The sequence below is a fragment of the Bicyclus anynana genome, chromosome 26 (assembly GCF_947172395.1).
Source record: "Bicyclus anynana chromosome 26, ilBicAnyn1.1, whole genome shotgun sequence".
Lineage (NCBI taxonomy): Eukaryota > Metazoa > Arthropoda > Insecta > Lepidoptera > Nymphalidae > Bicyclus > Bicyclus anynana.
The window spans coordinates 9,122,559-9,141,798 of NC_069108.1; the positions used below are offsets into that span (position 1 = coordinate 9,122,559).

General features: G+C 36.5%; 1 protein-coding gene across 9 annotated transcripts in view; it reads left to right on the forward strand.

Annotated features, from left to right (window-relative positions):
- Positions 1–970: 970 nt before the first annotated feature.
- LOC112055843 (zinc finger protein 84-like) overlaps positions 971–19,240 on the forward strand; it is a 38,227-nt gene continuing 19,957 nt past the window's right edge. Inside the window, exons 1-9 of one of the 9 annotated variants that reach the window (XM_052889971.1) lie at positions 11,774–11,971; positions 12,062–12,227; positions 12,497–12,671; positions 12,789–12,881; positions 12,986–13,129; positions 13,214–13,678; positions 13,794–13,888; positions 13,978–14,039; positions 14,681–15,797. In XM_052889971.1, coding sequence (XP_052745931.1) covers positions 12,148–12,227; positions 12,497–12,671; positions 12,789–12,881; positions 12,986–13,129; positions 13,214–13,678; positions 13,794–13,888; positions 13,978–14,039; positions 14,681–15,522 — 1,956 coding nt within the window. In that variant the 5' untranslated portion in view covers positions 11,774–11,971; positions 12,062–12,147 and the 3' untranslated portion in view covers positions 15,523–15,797. Of the gene's footprint in view, positions 2,096–2,503; positions 2,679–2,795; positions 2,889–2,976; positions 3,121–3,234; positions 3,700–3,809; positions 4,193–11,722; positions 11,972–12,061; positions 12,228–12,496; positions 12,672–12,788; positions 12,882–12,985; positions 13,130–13,213; positions 13,679–13,790; positions 13,889–13,977; positions 14,040–14,680; positions 15,798–19,240 lie in introns of those variants that run through there. The other 8 variants (XM_052889974.1, XM_052889969.1, XM_052889966.1 and 5 more) reach the window with 8 other exon arrangements.

Sequence of the window (19,240 nt, forward strand, 5' to 3'; positions counted from 1 at the left end):
AATAAGGTTTAAGGTTTATTTGAATAAAAGGTACATACAAAGGTAATACATAAAGTACCAAAAGAAATGCCTCTAATATCAATGATTGGTTTTGCTTCTTTCGTGTCGCAAACGGATTCAGTGTTAGGAGTAATTTTGGACAATTTTAACCTTAATTCTTACTCGGTATCATTTGTCAAGCCACCATTACGTAAATCTTGTCGCGAACCCCTGCCGTCGAATAGCGAACCCCTAGGGGTTCGCGTACCCCACTTAGAGCACACCTGCACTATAATAATAATATAATCATTTATTATTGTTCTTTACAACATTCAACTAAATTAATAGTCAGCAAATATTATACATACAGTGAAAAAGAAATTACCAAAATAAATGAAATAAAATTAAGAGAAAAAATAGTAGATTGTTATACAAGGGGCTAAAAAGACCCATTATATACGAGGTATTTTTAGGCCTAAATAGAAACCGAGTTTATAATGGGTTTAGCCCCACGTATTACACTCTGCTTTTCCCTACGATTGCGAGAAAATAAAATAGTTTAGTTCAATATTCAATGATTTATTTTAATTGAAAATTAAATGTACAAAGTCTACAATTTTGGATATTAAGGGAGATGCTTTTACCCGGTAACATAATTTCCGACTACTGTAAAGATGAATAATGAGTATGTGAGGTAAACGTGGGAGATAATAGTTTAAAAAACTCCTTTCGTAAGTGACTCCATTCGTTGTTGTTTCCTTCACTTATTAAATTTTTCCTAGGTAAGTATTTAACTGCTTCTGGACTTTGATAGTAACAAATTTCATCCATCTCCAAATTAGGATTACCATTCTCACTAGATGAAGACAACAATAACAATTATCGTTGAAAAATATGTAAGTTACGGTCACAAATTTACAATGAATTTCTGAAAAAAAAACAAATGTGTATTATTCACGCCAATTGTTTTTAAATTCTCGCTTTTTAATTTTATTTTTTTCACATGAGAAAAAGGCAAAGGTAATTACACCGTAAAGGATGTCCCATGTCTTCAAATCTCGCTCTATTTGCAACTCAATAAAAATTAAATAAAAAAATGAACGCATTCCACAGACAAGAACGCTGCATTTCATTCTAATTCAAAGTTTTTTATTTATTTTTCAAAACAATCAGGTCCCTACCTATAATGATTCTATTTTCGAATAAAACCTCCTCCGTTTTATAGTAGGCTAGTACTTGGCTAGTACTCGTAACAGACTAGAATTAAAAAACAAAATAACTTTAGCCCCTAGAGGCTGAAATGCTTGTTTAGCCCCGCTGTGGAGTGGTAATATGACAGTGTTTTTGAGCAAGAGTAGTGAAAAAATAATTACAAACAGTCAAATTAAAAAAGTCACAGTACTAAATTAATAAAATTACAAAAAAAAAATAACACAGAACCATAATATATCATATCATAATATGACCGTTTTCCCCCCGAAAAGACAGAAAACGATTATTTAGGTTTCAGCCGAGGCTTGATCCACTTACGAGATTACCCTCTAAATCTTGCCCGTTTGCAGTGTTCCTACCCTACATTTTATTGGACAAATTAGGTTTTGACATAACATCACACCGTCATCCGCTGGCATGTCGCTTGACAATTAAAAGTTAAATGAACGAACTTTACACGACGAAAACGATTACAAAAATGAAACATCGATTCTATAGCAACAGTTTTTATAAACGCATTAGATCATAGATTTTTAATCTTTTCCAGAGGGGTAACGGTAAGCGAGGCAGGTCCTGTCTTTTTAATGGTCTGAGCATAAAATCAATATATACCATAGATAAAAAATACCACTATTAATGTCATTGTCATTTGTCAAAGATAAAAATTTATATTGATAAAATGCTTCATTTGTCGTCTGTGATAAAATCATCATAATAATTAAAATAGGTTTAAACTTTAAAGTGTCGAAAAAAGAAGTACCAAGTAAATTATCGAAATCACCTTACAGAAAAATTAAAATCCGTGAAGCACAAATTACACCGAGATGCAGTGCTGCGTGCCTTTCTGCGTAAATACTTCAGACAATGCGTCAACATCTGAGCGAACAGGAATTACCTTTCATGAGTGAGTAGAATTATTTACCTGATAGCTTTCAGCCACAGCCGCCAATCTCACAAGAAAAGTAGCACACACTATACCAGTGTTTAGCTGACTTTTAAGATGCAGCAACTGACCTAGTATATATAGAATGTATAGAATAACCATATTATTAGCTATAAGTATGACATTGTCTCACTCACTGTGCATTAGCTATTGAATGGTTGAGCTTTCTTAGTTACTTTTCTAACAGCAGTTGTGACCACTGTTGTGACCACTTGTCAAATTAACATGAAAACAATTGTTCCAGACAACTGTGTTTGTAATTACAATATCAAAGCTGGATGTCTGTTGCTGTATTTGATTATCAGATCCTTGTATTTAACAGTATCAGAATATGCTATAGCTGTTATTTTGCTTGTGTATATTTGCCAGGTTACCCAGTGAAGAAAATCTCCGTACTGCTTGGCTCAGAGCTCTCGGCACACAAGACCATCACCTGCCCGACCCTGCTGTGGTCTGCTCACAGCACTTTCTGGATGAAGACTTTTGTACAACAGAGAGTTGTGTGAGGCAGATTCACTCTCATGCTATTCCTTCAAAAGTGCAGGTTAGTTTGTTGTGTTCTTATTTGTGAATTTAGATCAAGGAAGTGCTAAGACATACTTATAGCAGCATTACTCACATGCAAGTAGTAATGTAGAAGTAACTGTTGGTATATTTACAGATGTGCATGATATGCCTGGACACTGGCAGCAAGCTGTCTCTAATGAGTAAACAGAAGTTGGAGGAGGCATATGAACAGCTAACTGGACTGTCTGTGAGTTGACAATCAAATTGTACTAATTGAAACTGTAAAGGGATATAAAACTGCTACTCACTAACTTTCTTGCCAAAATTGTGTGCAGTTGTTTCAGTTGTGTCGTCGAGGAAACCTAAAGCAAACACTCTGTGTGCTGTGTGCTCAGAGATTGATTAACTTCAGTAGATTTAGAGACTTGAGCTTGAGAGCCCATTCACTGATGACAGACTTAGTTGAACAACATGAATTAGTGAGTACTCAGTATAAACTATTTCATTTATATTTAAACCTGAAATACATAATTATGTCTTGTTACCTTACTTGAGGAGTTGATTGTTTGGTGTTAACATTGACCTTGTTTCAGAATACTATACAACACAAAGAATTGATGAACTGCACAACTGCACATCTGAAGTGTAATTTGACACAAACAACATTAGGAGCTAACCATTGTGACTTGTACATAGATCACACTGATGAAGAGGAGCAGACAGCAGCAGAGGAATCTGTAGTGGGAGATGTTGCTACAGTTGTGGTGAAGAAAGAAGGCAGTTCTGACTCCATGTCGAGTGCTGATAACTTGGCACAAGACGATCATTGTGTATCCAAGGAGGAATACGATGTAAGCATTAAGTTCGAAGAGGATCCACTGGCTGAGGCTGTGAGTGAAGCTCATCATAGAAGAACTTCCTGCACTGCAGTTGCAAAACATGAGATTGAAATAAAGAGTTACATAAAGAGTGAAAGTATCACCTTCGGATGCACAATTTGTTTGCAAGAATTTGTGGAAGAGAATGCATACTATGAACATATGATCATGCATCTCCAGGTGAGACTGTTGTGCACTTCTTGACGGAGGTGGTATATGGCCTCTGCATATCTGTCATACTATGTCCTCTGAGGACGAACAGACGTGTGACTGAGTTTTGTATTTGGCAGGACGCTGGCGGCGACGCTGCATGTGATGCATCACAAGTGTGCGAGCCTCGTGCAGCTGTGAGCCGCAGCGGTGACTCACTCGTGCTGCAGAACAAGTCAGTATACAACGACGCTGCATGTGATGCATCACAAGTGTGCGAGCCTCGTGCAGCTGTGAGCCGCAGCGGTGACTCACTCGTGCTGCAGAACAAGTCAGTATACAACGACGCTGCATGTGATGCATCACAAGTGTGCGAGCCTCGTGCAGCTGTGAGCCGCAGCGGTGACTCACTCGTGCTGCAGAACAAGTCAGTATACAACGACGCTGCATGTGATGCATCACAAGTGTGCGAGCCTCGTGCAGCTGTGAACCGCAGCGGTGACTCACTCGTGCTGCAGAACAAGTCAGTATACAAGGACACTAGTGTCATGACACAACACTGCTTGTGCACTACGTCCCAGCTCAGACTCACATTCTGCTGCTGTTCCACAGGACGAGGAGTCAGAGGCTGAGCGATGAGCCTCCCCCGGCTGCAGGCTGCGCTCCGGCTGTAGGTGAGTGACAAATGACATGCACAGGAACTGTTGGTACTGTATGTATCAACATCCTTTCCTCCATTGCTGCAGGCTTCTAGTGGCAATTTCTTAAGCAAATGAGAACTGCAACACTTCATAGCCTGGCCCAGGGCTCGCACCCAGACCTTGTGAAGCCTCACAGCTCACCACTGAACTAACAAGGCTGTCTAATTGCCGTAGTATATTCACAATTTAATTCCAAATAAATAAAATACAAATAGACTTTATTCTCTGACTGCTCAATACATATGTTATATTTAATACTATTACTTAATTCCACATATCCTATTTCTTCATTACTTACTTCTATGTTTTGTTTTTGTCTATTTGTCATGACCTGAGTTTTGGTAGTGTTCATAATGAGACCTGATTTTTGGCTTTCTGTTGCTATTTCTTTTAGTATATCTTGTAGAGTCTCTGGATTGTTGGCAAAACCAGCATCAAATCGTCCGCAAACCTTAGATGTGACAACCTGTATCCATTTATATTAATTCCTAACTCTTCCCAGTATAAGTTTCTGAATATTTCTTTGAAAACAGCTAGGAAGAGTTTCGGAGACAAAGGATCTCCTTGCTGTACTCCTTTATTTATTGTGAATTCTTTCTAATTTCACTTTTGCTGTGCTGTTGACATATATATACTTATTTTCTGTTCCTTGATTGGCAAGAGTTTTCTGTAATATAAATATAGTTGTGAGAAAGTGAGTTCAATGCCATAATGTAGTCTACAAATGCGATATAGTACGGTTTCTCATACTCATTATATTTTTCTACAACTTGTTTCACTACATGTATATGGTCTACTGTCGAGAAATCAGCTCTGAAACCCACCTATTCTCTTTGTTGTTCTTTGTCTATTCGTTTGGAGAGCCGATTTAAAATGATCTTAGAAAAAGTTTTATAAATCGTTGACATTTAACTTATGGGTCTATAGTTGTCAATTTTGTCTTTCTTCCCGTTTTTGTGGATTAGTACTTTGGTTGACCTTGCCCATTGTTCTGGCACAACTTCTTTGTCCAATAGTTGTTAAATAGATATGTCAGCGGTTTCAGTACAATGTCCATTTGTCCCTTCAGCAATTCACTAGTCTCTCCATCCTCTCCGGGAGCTTTATAGTTTTTATGACATTAAATGGCTTTTCTTATTTCGTTTATTAAAATAGATGGGACCTCTTCCATGTTTGGCCCCTGAATCTCAGATAACCCCTGATGAGCTATATAGTTCCCTGTAGAAGTTGGTAGCAATTTTGCTGATCAATGTTCTATTTGATGTTTCTATTTCCTTACTTCCTTTGGTTTTGCCATTCATTTTTTGTATTCAAGAATGGTTCTTAAATTTGCTCAGAGCTCTTTTAATTTTTGTGTTTTGCCAAATAAAAATCTTTCTTTCTTTCTTTTCTATTTCTCCTGTTTTTTCAATTTAAAATAGAATTCTGTTGAGACGTGTTTCTTTCTTATGGTTTCTTCTACTTGATATGATCTTTTTACTTATCTCTTCTATCTCTTTGGTATTCTTTTTTCTATCAGTGAACAATTTTCTTTCATCATTATTAATAATTTCGTAAAGGGGTAGACTCGATCGAAACTTTACCTAAATAATAAAACATGAAAAAATAAAGATTTCGAATCGACAACGTATATCCGCAAAAGTCGGATTGTCGAGTATTTTGTGAAATTCTAGTAGCGCTGACACACAAATTGCAGTTTCCATAATATTTCACTGACAGCGGGTGACATCTTGAGTATTTAACATAGACCAATTGCTTATGGACCTGTATGGCATGCATATTCACCAACAAAATGTATCTGTGGAACTAGTTTGTATTACATTTTTATTATAAACTAGCGGACGTCCACGAATTCCCCCCTTTGAATTTCTAAACTACAAAACCGATAATAACAAATATTAACGGAACAATCTATAAATAACTTCCGTTCTAACAGAAAATAGTAATTGACTACATTAACTCGCACTTCTTGTTAATGAACATTGTAACGTAATGACAGATACTAGCAGTAGAGCTGTTGCAAACGTTTGTCGGACTCAATTGTAAGAAGAATGTATTGTTTCAGTCGCTCCACTGTCCGCGAGACTTGCGGCAAACGACGAGAGCAAAGTGCAGGCAACTGAAGGAGCAGGTGTGATCCTGACAAGCGAACAATTCCTGGAGATTGACATTGACGAACTGGACAACCGATCGTCTCAGAGCGGCACTAAACCATATATAAATAGATCCACAAATTGTGTAGTACAGTTAAACAATATATTCAAGAAACCCAACAAAGCTGTAGTAGATGAGAATTCACGCTCGAGAACCCACACTGCTGCCAAACGTTACTCTTGTGACTTATGTCATTATAAAACTGGATATAAAGGTAACTTGTTAAAGCACACTAGAACCCACACTGGTGAAAAGCCATTTTCATGTGATACATGCAATTACACAAGTGCACAAAAAAGTCATTTATTACAGCACATAACAACCCATACTGGTGAAAAGCCATTTTCCTGTGATATCTGCAGTTATAAATTTGCACGAAAATGTAATTTATTAAAGCATATTAAAACTCACACCGGTGAAAAGCCATTTTCCTGTCATATATGCAACAATAATTTTGCACAAAAAAGTACTTTACTTCAGCATATTAGAACTCACACGGGTGAAAAGCCATTTTCCTGTGAAATATGCAATTACAAATTTGCACAAAAAAGTCATTTATTACTGCACATAACAACCCATACTGGTGACAAGCCATATTCCTGTGATATCTGCAGTTATAAATTTGCACGAAAATGTAATTTATTACAGCATATTAAAAATCACACTGGTGAAAAGCCATTTTCCTGTGAGATATGTAATTACAAATGTGCACAAGAAGGAGATTTATTAAAACACAAGATGACTCACACTGGTGAAAAGCCATTTTCCTGTCAGATATGCAACAATAAATTTGCACAAAAAAGTACTTTACTTCAGCATATTAGAACTCACACGGGTGAAAAGCCATTTTCCTGTGAGATATGCAATCATAAATTTGCACAAAGGGGTCACTTATATAATCATATTAAAAGTCACACTGGTAAAAAGGCATTTCCTTGTGAAATATGCAATAAAGAATTTACCACAAAATGTAATTTATTAAAGCATATTAAAACTCACACTGGTGAAAAGCCATTTTCCTGTCATATATGCAACAATAAATTTGCACAAAAATGTACTTTAGTTAAGCATATTAAAACCCACACTGGCGAAAAGCCGTTTTCCTGTGAGATATGCAACTATAAATTTGCACAAAAAAGTCATTTATTACGACATATTAAATCTCTTACTTGTGCAAAGCCATTTTCCTGTGATATATGCAACAAAAAATTTGCCTTAAAAAATATTTTATTGCAGCATTTTAAAACCCACACTCATGAAATGCTATTTTCCTGTAATATCTGCAGTTATAAATTTGCACGAAAAGGTACTTTATTACAGCATATTAAAACTCACACTGGTGAAAAGCCATTTTCCTGTGAGTTATGCAATAAGAAATTTGCACGAAAAGGCGATTTATCAATACACAATGTGATCCACACTGGTGAAAAGCCATTTTCCTGTGAAATATGCAATAAGAAATTTGCCTTAAAAAGGACTTTATTACGGCATACTAAAATCCACACTGGTAAAAAGCCACTTTCTTTTTAGATATGTAATAATATATTTGCACAATATAGTACTGTAGTTCAGCATATTAAAACTCACACTGGTAAAAAGCTATTTTCCTGTGAGATTTGCAATCATAAATTGCTCGAAGAAGTTGGTTATTAAATAATATTAAAACCCTCACAAGTGAAAAGCCCCATAGTTGTGAGATATGCAACTATAAATTTGCACAGAAAAGAGATTTATCAAGACATAACTTAAACCACACTGGTGGAAGGCCATTTTCCCGTAATATAAATGATGCAGTTTATAAATGTGCACTAGAGGATAATTTGTTAAAACATATGAGAACCCACAAGCAATGGGGATGATGACTAGGTTTGAATATATTGATTTTTATGATGCATTCGGGTAAATAAGGTCAATGTTAACAAATATATATATAAAAAGCCAAGATTGTCTGGATATTTGCAAAATAATTAAGATTATAAAATTTCAAAATCTAATAAAAATCTTTTATCGTAATTAGATGAATATTCATACAGTTTTAGCTTCTTTACATTAAATGTAACATTTTTTCATATTGGAACTATAAAAATAAACTATAAAAAGATATTAGTAATTTTGTTTGAACGCCCATACAAATGTAACGATCATTATGACCTACGACGTCATTAAATTGTACCATTTTGTATGGAGCGTTTTTCAGGGATCCACACTGACCCTTTAAATCCCTGTAGCTCCGAAAGTAATGATCGCAGATACCCTGTTACTTTTACAAAATTTCTTTACTATTAGCATACTCTTAATTAATATACAAGAAGTAAGTAAGAAATAATGATGCAATATATATGTGATCTAAGTTTTCCAGAGCCTAAGGTTGCATGATAGATGGCGCTACTAAGCGATAAGGTCTAAATACTTTGTCATATATTTCTGTTATATTTGTATTGTAATTTTTGTTGTGTACAAATAATAGTAAATAAATAAAGTTGGGCACAGAAAATCAGTCTTATTTTATCTATACTAATATTATAAAGCTGAAGAGTTTGTTTGTTTGTTTGTTTGTTTGATTGAACGCGCTAATGTCAGGTACTACTGGTCCGATTTGAAAAATTCTTTCAGTGTTAGATAGCCCATTTATCGAGGAAGGCTATAGGCTATATATTATCCCGGTATTCCTACGGGAACGGGAACCACGCGAGTGAAACCGCGCCGCGTCAGCTAGTTTATACATAAATTTACTTATCCATACTAATATTTTAAATGCGAAAGTCTGTCTGTCTGTTACCTTTTCACAGCTAAACGGCTGAACCGATCAAGATGATTTTTTGTATAATGATAAATGAGACCATAGAGCAGAACACTTTACTTTTCATCCCTAAAATAAAGAGAGAAGGGCGTGAAATAGGGGTTGAAAGTTTGTATGGAAAATAGGATATAATAGAAACCCAAACCCGGTTTTGAGGTTGAATTTTAAAATTTCTTAAATCAAATCATAATTTCTATTTTTTTTTTCATAATTTATGCACAATGGGGATGATGACTAGGTTTGATTATATGGATTTTTATAGTAATTTCGGGTAAATAAGGTAAATGTTAACTAATTTATACATAAAAAGCAAAGAATGACTGGATATTTTCAAAATAAATAATATTATAAATTTTATCTTTTATCGTAATTAGATAAAAATTCATACAGTTTTAGCTTCCTAACATTAAACGTGACATTTTTTAATATATGAACTATAAACATAAACGCAGAAATAACAAAGATATTAGTAATTTTGTTTGAACGCCCATACAAATCTAACGATCATTAATTGCCTACGACGTCATTAATTCGTACCATTTTGTATGGGGCGTTTTTCAGGCATCCGCGGCAGCGCCGCAAATCTGACCCTTTAAATCCCTGTAGCTCCGAAAGTAATGATCGCAGATACCCTGTTACTTTTACAAAATTGCTTTACTATTAACATACTCTTAATTTATATACGATTTAAAAAACAGTCATCATCCCTATATTAATATACAGGGTGCTCGGGAGCGTTTCCCATAACTCTAAGATTATATTATTATTCAGTTCAATCCATACCCAAACATGAATTTTTTGACGATATCCGTGGCGCAGTGGTATGCGCGGTGGATTTACAAGCTGGAGGTCCTGGGTTCGATCCCCGGCTGGACTGATTGAGGTTTTCTTAATTGGTCCAGGTCTGGCTGGTGGGAGGCTTCGGCCGTGGCTAGTTACCATCCTACTGGCAAAGACGTACCGCCAAGCGATTTGGTGTTCCGGTACGATGCCGTGTAAAAAAGCCGAAAGGAGTGTGGATTTTCATCCTCCTAACAAGTTAGCCCGCTTCCATCTTAGACTGCATCATCACTTACCATCAGGTGAGATTATAGTCAAGGGTTAACTTGTAAAGCATAAAACAAGGTAGCTGCTGTAAATCGTCGACGAGTTCCCTCGTCTGTGTTTCGGCTCCATCATCAGACCGACTCCAGACCTTCATCAAGCTGTAGTGCTTTAAAATACTCAATGAAAAACTTAAGAAACGTATTGGCTGCCGCTACAATTTTTGAAAGTGCCCCTCGATTTCTCCAGGATTCCATCATCAGACCCTTGACTTTGTACCACCCTCGGATTACCTCCGTTCCAACAAAAAAAGAATTAGCAAAATCCATCTGTAAACGACAAAGTTATGCGCGAACACATAAATATGTATTCGGTCGAATTGAGAAACCTCCTCCTTTTTTTGAAGTCGGTTAAAAAAAATCGGCTCACTGCTAAGATCGAGTGTCCTCCTAGAATGAGAGGGGTTAGGCCAGTGGCGTAGCCTGGGTGGGGGGGCGACCCATCGCCGGTGAAGCGGGTTGAGATCATTGATCCATTCATTTCATTTGTCAGAACGTCTGACATGTCAAAAAAGGGTCATGTGTGCAATTCACACGTGATAGAAATGAAACCAAAATTTTAAAATTTTAAATTATAAAATTTTAGGTTCAATAAAGGAAGAATTTTTTTTAGTACGGATAGATATTTTGTACATAAACAAAATTTAATGATTACGTATTTTTTTTCTTTTTTTTTTTTAACTCGTGTTCGATATAAACACAGCTTATTAATTTAGCAAACCAACACAGTATCAATAATGTTCGTTTACCCCCTTACCAGGTTAGGTTAACCACCAACACCACCACCTAATTCACAATGTTAACGACACTTATATTATTGAAATAATGATGATGGTGATGATGATGATGATGATGATGATGATCAAGATGACGAAAAAAGCAATGACTATCATGTTAGTATAGCTTTCTTCGATATCACTTTTGAAGTTTATTTTTTTCTAAAGGTGAAATCAATTTTCATTTTAAGAATGGAATTTTAGTTTGGTTTGTTGAAAAACAGCAGAAAAAAAGGTTTGTGACAACTGAAATTTCAAAAGTGACTGACAAATGGAACTGGATTTAAACATTTCAGAATTCTACGGAACTAATAAACAGGCTGTAAATAGAAATATTTAATTCAAAAAGATGTACGAAGTGTACTTTTTATCATACCTATTTCTATGCGGAATAATATGGATTTTTCTCCCCGAATCCGGGGATTTCACTTTGATATTCAGGGAATTTGGAATACAGATATTGTAACACTGTTTTAGTCTTCTCTTTAGAGTTTTGACTCAAAAATACTTGAACTCAGAACCGTAAATCCAGTATAAACCATGCAGTCTTAAAAAGCTCTAGACGTCAACTTATCTGTCAAAGTGTCAATTAGAATTATGGCATTTGACGTTTATGATTTTGGCGTCTGTGTATGTAATTCTGTGTATGAGATTATTAATTTTAAAGTAAATTTACAAGGTTTACACGGACTTTTAATTAATCCGTAGAAATTGGGAAACACATTACATAAAACAGAAAGCAAGAAAAGTATCTCGGAGTTTAAAAAAGTAAATCTATCACAGATACTTATCTCGTGTAACGTGAAGTGTTTCATGAATTTTGTAGTAAATACTATAAACTTGTTAACCTGATCTTAGGTGTTCCCTCATAACGGTGAAGTCTACGCAAAAAGCAGTATCAGTTGAGGACTATTGTATTCGTGACGAAGAACTACACACCAACAATGCGTTGCTGCGCGCCTTTCTGCGAAAATACTTCAGACAATGTGTCGACATCCGAGAGAACGGGAATTACCTTTCATGCGTGAGTAGAATTATTTATTGCGTGTATTTCATCATTCTCACAGAAACCTTTACAATGCTTTAAAGCGTCTCCCAGTCCAGAAAATTAGCCTCCTGGTGAACATCTTGAATATACTCCTAGACCGTGACTTCTTTCCATGGGTCTGGGTAGACGTCACGGCCATTTGCATCCACAAGCCGGGTAAGCCAAGCCGGGATATTCAATTGTGTAGTAAGCTTGTGTATGTGTGTATAGGTATAGTTGTGTGTACCATGAATGTTGATCTCCAGAGTACCCAGTGAAGGCAATCTCCGTACTGCTTGGCTCAGAGCCCTCGGCACACAAGACCATCACCTGCCCGACCCTGCTGTGGTCTGCTCCCAGCACTTTCTGGACGACGACTTTTGTACAACAGAGAGTTGTGTGAGGCAGATTCACTCTCATGCTATTCCTTCAACAGTGCAGGTCAGTTTGTTGTGTTTTTATTTGTGAATTTAGATCAAGGAAGTGCTAAGACATACTTATAGCAGCATTACTCACATGCAAGTAGTAATGTAGAAGTAACTGTTGGTATATTTACAGATGTGCATGATATGCCTGGACACTGGCAGCAAGCTGTCTCTAATGAGTAAACACAAGTTGGAGGAGGCATATGAACAGCTAACTGGACTGTCTGTGAGTTGACAATCAAATTGTACTAATTGAAACTGTAAAGGGATATAAAACATAGGTCAACATTTGTCTCACTTTTTCTTTTTATCACTCATAATTGTGTGCAGTTGTTTCAGTTGTGTCGTCGAGGAAACCTGAAGCAAACACTCTGTGTGCTGTGTGCTCAGAGATTGATTAACTTCAGGAGATTTAGAGACTTGAGCTTGAGAGCCCATTCACTGATGACAGACTTAGTTGAACAACATGAATTAGTGAGTACTCAGTATTAATAATTAATGTCTTGTTACCTTACTTGAGGAGTTGATTGTTTGGTGTTAACATTGACCTTGTTTCAGAATACTATACAACACAAAGAATTGATGAACTGCACAACTGCACATCTGAAGTGTAATTTGACACAAACAACATTAGGAGCTAACCATTGTGACTTGTACATAGATCACACTGATGAAGAGGAGCAGACAGCAGCAGAGGAATCTGTAGTGGGAGATGTTGCAACAGTTGTGGTAAAGAAAGAACGCAGTTCTGACTCCATTTTGAGTGATGATAACTTGGAATTGGCACAAGAAGATCACTGTGTATCCAAGAAAGAATACACTATAAGCATCAAGTTAGAAGAGGATCCACTGGCTGAGGCTGTGAGTGACGCTCTACATAGAAGAGCAGCAACTTCCTGCACTGCAGTTGCAAAACATGAGATTGAAATAAAGTGTGAAAGTGTTACCTTTGGATGCACCATTTGTTTCCAGGAGTTTGTGGAAGAGAATGAATACTACGAACATATGATCATACATATCCAGGTGAGACTGTTGTGCACTTCTTGACGGAGGTGGTATATGGCCTCTGCATATCTGTCATACAATGTCTGTCCATCTGTGGACTGACAGACGTGTGAATAAGTTTTGTATTTAGCAGGACGCTGGCGGCGACGCTGCATGTGATGCATCACAAGTGTGCGAGCCTCGTGCAGCTGTGAGCCGCAGCGGTGACTCACTTGTGCTGCAGAACAAGTCAGTATACAAGGACACTAGTGTCATGACACAACACTGCTTGTGCACTACGTCCCAGCTCAGACTCACATTCTGCTGCTGTTCCACAGGACAGGGAGTCAGAGGCTGAGCGATGAGCCTCCCCTGGCTGCAGGCTGCGCTCCGGCTGTAGGTGAGTGACACATGACTTGACCCTCTAACATTGTTGACAATGTAAAATGTGTACCAAAATGATTGTTGTAGCAAACTACACATGATATAGTACATATTTTTTGGATTCAATTCGAATGTGATTGGTGACTTTGGTTCAATTCTTTGATGTGTAGCTTGAAAGCGTTATGCTGCTTGTCGCGTTTGTGATTTTGTCCTATACTGTTTCATAGTGTAATTATTGATCTTAAATTGTTTACTGTAGGCATGGAGTTTTAACTAGTTTTAAAAGGTACCTTTAAACCTACTCCCTTGTCACAAGTCCTGGGACCTGCTCAATGTGTTTCCTCTACCACAAGTACCGAGGCAAATAGTAAAATTAAGAGTAATTGATTGTGTTGTGAGTGAGGTTATGCATAGTGTACGTAGTGTATATGGCAGAACCAATGACCAGGGTCGGGTCAGCGGTTCTGCTTGTATTTTTTTTCAATGAGAATACGGCCTCTACGATACATATGAACATTTAAATGTGACAATATCTCTATATGACATTCTGGCAATACATGATTTATGAATATTAGTTGACTTTCAGGTTACATAGTAGCAGTAGAGCTGTCGCAAATGTTTGTCGGAATCAATTATAAGAATAATGTATTGTTTCAGTCGCTCCACTGTCCGCGAGACTTGCGGCAAACGACGAGAGCAAAGTGCAGACAACTGAAGAAGTAGGTGCGATCCTGACAAGCGAACAAATCCTTGAAACTGACATTGGTGAACTGGACAACCGATTGTCTCAGAGCGACACCGAACCAAACACAGATATAAATAGATTCAGTTATAAATGTGGACGAAACATTGATTTATTAAACCATATTAAAACCCACACTGGCGAAAAGCCATTTTCCTGTGATATATGCGGTTATAAGTGTGCACATAAATGTCATTTGTTACGACATATTAAAACCCACACTGGTGAAAAGGCATTTTCCTGTGAGTTATGCAATTTTAAATGTGTACAAAAAAGTACTTTACGTCAGCATATTAAAACCCACACTGGTCAAAAGCCATATTCCTGTGAGCTATGTAATTATAAATGTGCATTAAAAGGTAATCTATTAAGGCATAATAAAATCCACACTGGTGAAAAGTCGTTTTCCTGTGAGTTATGCGATTATAAATGTGCACAAAAAGGTACTTTACTACAGCATATTAAAACCCACACTGGCCAAAAGCCATATTCCTGTGAGATATGTAATTACAAATGTGCACGAAAAGGTACTTTATTGCAGCATAATATAACCCACACTGGTGAAAAGCCACATTCCTGTGAGCTATGCAATTACAAATGTGCACGAAAAGGTACTTTATTACGTCATATTAAAACCCATACTGGTGAAAAGCCACATTCCTGTGAGCTATGTAATTACAAATGTGCACAAAAAGGTGCTTTATTACGGCATATTAAAACCCACACTGGTGTAAAGCCAGAGATATGCAATTACTAGAAAGATTATTAAAACATATGAGAACCCACAAAAGCAATTGTAAGAAATAATAGAACCATGTGTGTGTGAGATGTGCATGTACATACAACTGCAGTTCAAGATCCTAATGTTGTGATTTTTTGTGTCCAGAGCCTGAGGTTGCCTGGTAGATCACTACTTAACTAAGCAATCAGGCCGCCTTTTGTAAAAACTTTTCATATATTTCCGTTTTATTTGTAATTTAAATATTTATTATGTACAAATAAACAATAAATAAATAAAGTTGGTCACAGAAATTCAATCTTAACATCTTTATAAATAACACTAATCCGCATGAAAATCTAAAAAACTTTCAACCTTCTATTTATATTTTGGTAATATTTATGTCTATACTTATTATAAAACTGTAATAGATCAAATTTTGAAAATATTTTCTATGTACAGAACGTTGAAGATATTTTGAAAATTTTTGTTGGATACACACTTATACAGGTCCCGAAATTAATAAATAAAACGCAAATGGTAGATACACAACATACGAGTTTGAAAAAATCCCTAGGGTGACCAAGTTATATTTTTTTTTCCGATTCTATCTTGAATCAGTTTTTTCAATTCTTTAGCTACTGTTATTGAGTTTTTAGGAATTTGATTTTTTGCAAAACGTTAAGGATTGAATTGCCAATAATATTTATATAAATAATGTTTCATTTGTTTAGTAGAAGCAGCTTTGAATTAAATAATTATTTTTGTTTCATTAACATGGCCAGATTTAAAAAATATTCCTGTAAAAAACTGAAGTGTAGCATCATTTTGAAACTTGTACATTTACCTAGGTTTAGTAAATTAGTATGAAAATTGCGTCTACTCTTTGTAGTTACAAATTTGCTGATAAAAATGTATGGGAGGGGCTGAATGTTCAATATAAGAAAAAAATCAATAAAAAAGAAATATTAACCAATTTTGAAAATTATTTTTTTGTTTAAAGTCTTCTTTCAGATTGGTTTTTTTACACATTTAATTTTCATGAAAATTGGTTCAGTAATTTTGTGTTGAAATGGAAATTTATGAGTTAATTGAATGAAATTGTCCGGAAAAAAAACTGTGGCGTTTACAGTTTTTTTTTCATACACTAGGATACACTAAAAACAGAAAATGATAAAAAAATTGGACTGACTTCAAAGGCGTCAGCGAAAAAGTACATCGTACCTATGTTCTTCCTATTGATCGGTTTGAAGGCGGTGCTGAAACACAAAATGAACTTGATGAGCCTATTTGGAAAAGGAGAAGTAGGAGTTGAAAGTTTACATGGAATTGCACGCGGACGAAGTCGCGGGCGTTTGCTAGTGCTCCATAGAGTACCCACCTCTAGTTCTCTACAGTCTTTATCATTAACTATCGTAATTTTTTTTATTCTTTAAAAGTTAGCCCTTGACTACAATCTCACCTGATGGTAAGTGATGATGCAATCTAAGATGGAAGCGGGCTAACTTGATAGGAGGAGGATGAAAAACCACACCCCTCCCACCAGCTAAACATATAGTCGCTGTATAACAATGCAATAAGGAAATACATAATCTATATATATAAAAGAAAGTCGTGTTAGTTACTCCACTTATAACTCAAGAACGCTGAAAATTGGCAGGGAGGTAGTTTAGAGCCAGGAGAAGGACTTAGGATATTTTTTAATATATAAAAATAAGTCGGGTTTTCCTTCCTGATGCTATAACTCTAGAACGCACAAACCGATTTCCACGGTTTTGCATTCGTTGGAAAGGTCTCGGGCTCCGTGAGGTTTATAGCAAAGAAAATTTAGGAAAAGGTAGGGGTAGCGTTGGGTAGTGGTAGTTGAAAGTTTACATCGAGTGTCACGCGGACGAAGACGCGGGCGTCCGCTAGTTATATATAAAAAAAAGTCGGGTTTTCCTTCCTGACGCTATAACTCCAGAACGTTTTCCACGGTTTTGCATTCGTTGAAAAGGTTTCGGGCTCCGTGAGGTTTATAGCCAAGAAAGTTCAGGAAAAATTTCAACGTAGGGTAGGGGTAGGGGTAGGGTTAGAGTTGGGTAGGGGTAGGGTAGAGGTAGTTGAAAGTTTACGTCGAGTTTCACGCGGACGAAGTCGCGGGCGTCCGCTAGTTTATACATAAGCAAAGATTTGACTGGATAATTGCAAAATAAATAAGATTATAAAATTTCATAATCTATTAGAAGAAAATTCATACAGTTTTAGCTTCCTTACAATCAATGTGACATTTTTTAATATGTGAACTATAAACATAAACGCACAAATAACAAAGATATTAGTAATTTTGTTTAAACGCCCATATAAATCTAACGATCATTAATTGCCTACGACGTCATTAGTTCGTACCATTTTGTATGAGGCGTTTTTCAGCGATCCGCGGCAGCGCCGCAAATCTGCCCCTTTAAATCCCTGTAGCTCCGTAAGTAATGATCGCAGATAGCCTGTTACTTTTAGAAAATTGCTTTACTATTAGCGTACTCTTAATTTATATACAATTTAAAAAACTGTCATCATCGCTACATTAAATAGCTCTCCTTGATCAGCACATACGTTCAATTGCCAATAGTCATGTAAACGTGCTTTCTTTTACTATCGTCCTGTCCCGTTTGTCCCTTTCACCGCCAAACATTCTGATCCATACAGCACGACAGGTCTTACAACCGTTTTGTATATTTTACCCTTAAGTATATGAGGCATTCGCGGGTCACATAGTACACCTTAGACCTGTCGCCATTTCATCCATCCCGCATTCATTCTACTTTCCACATTCACCGAAAATCCTGAACCGTACCGTAAATCGGAGCAAGAAGAATAAATATTTATTTTTCGTTTGGCTGATTCGTAGGCTTACACTTCCCAATTTCTCCTGCCATTTTCCCAGTCTGCTCTGTACCTCAGATGCGTTTTCTTCGACAAGTACAATATCATCGGCGAACAGCATACACCAAGGTGCTTCTTCCTGTATGTCTGATTTCAGAGCATCCATAGGAGAAACAAAGGAGCATCCATAGGAGAAACAAAGAAGGGCTTAAAGCCGATCCTTGGTGTAAGCCTACCTCCACTTGAAACTTGTCAGTAACACCAGCTTCTGACCGTATGCTCGTGCATGCATCTCTATACATTTCTTTCACTATTCTAACATACTTCCCAGGTATTTTCTTCACGTTCATAGCCCACCATACAACCTCACGGGGTACTCTGTCATACGCTTTATCCAAGTCAACAAACACCATAAGGAGATTCTTTTGTGCATTCCTGTATTTCTCACACGGTTGACGCAAAGCGAAAATCGCATCAGTTGTACCCCGCCCTGGCATACACCCAAACTGATTTCGAGTAACCTCACTCTCCTCTCTTAATCTCACACCAATTTCTCCCAAATCTTCCTATTATGTGACATGAGCTTATACTCTGTTATACTCCAATAAGTGGAATATAAATATTTCTCTACGAATTCGGGGATTGTCACTTTGTTTTAAGGAAAATTTGAAAAATAGGCATTGGAAATGACGTTAGAGACGCATTTTTTTGACTCAAAAAAAGTAGAACTCAGAACCGCTTGTTACATAAAATTACCAGAGTCCAGACGTCAACTGAACTGTCAAGTGTCAAATGTCTTTATTATTTTCGAATTTCGCCGTCTCTGCGTTGTGCGAATGTCAAATCGAATCAAAGTGTAAATTACTTTTTTAATTTTTTTATATTAATATTAATA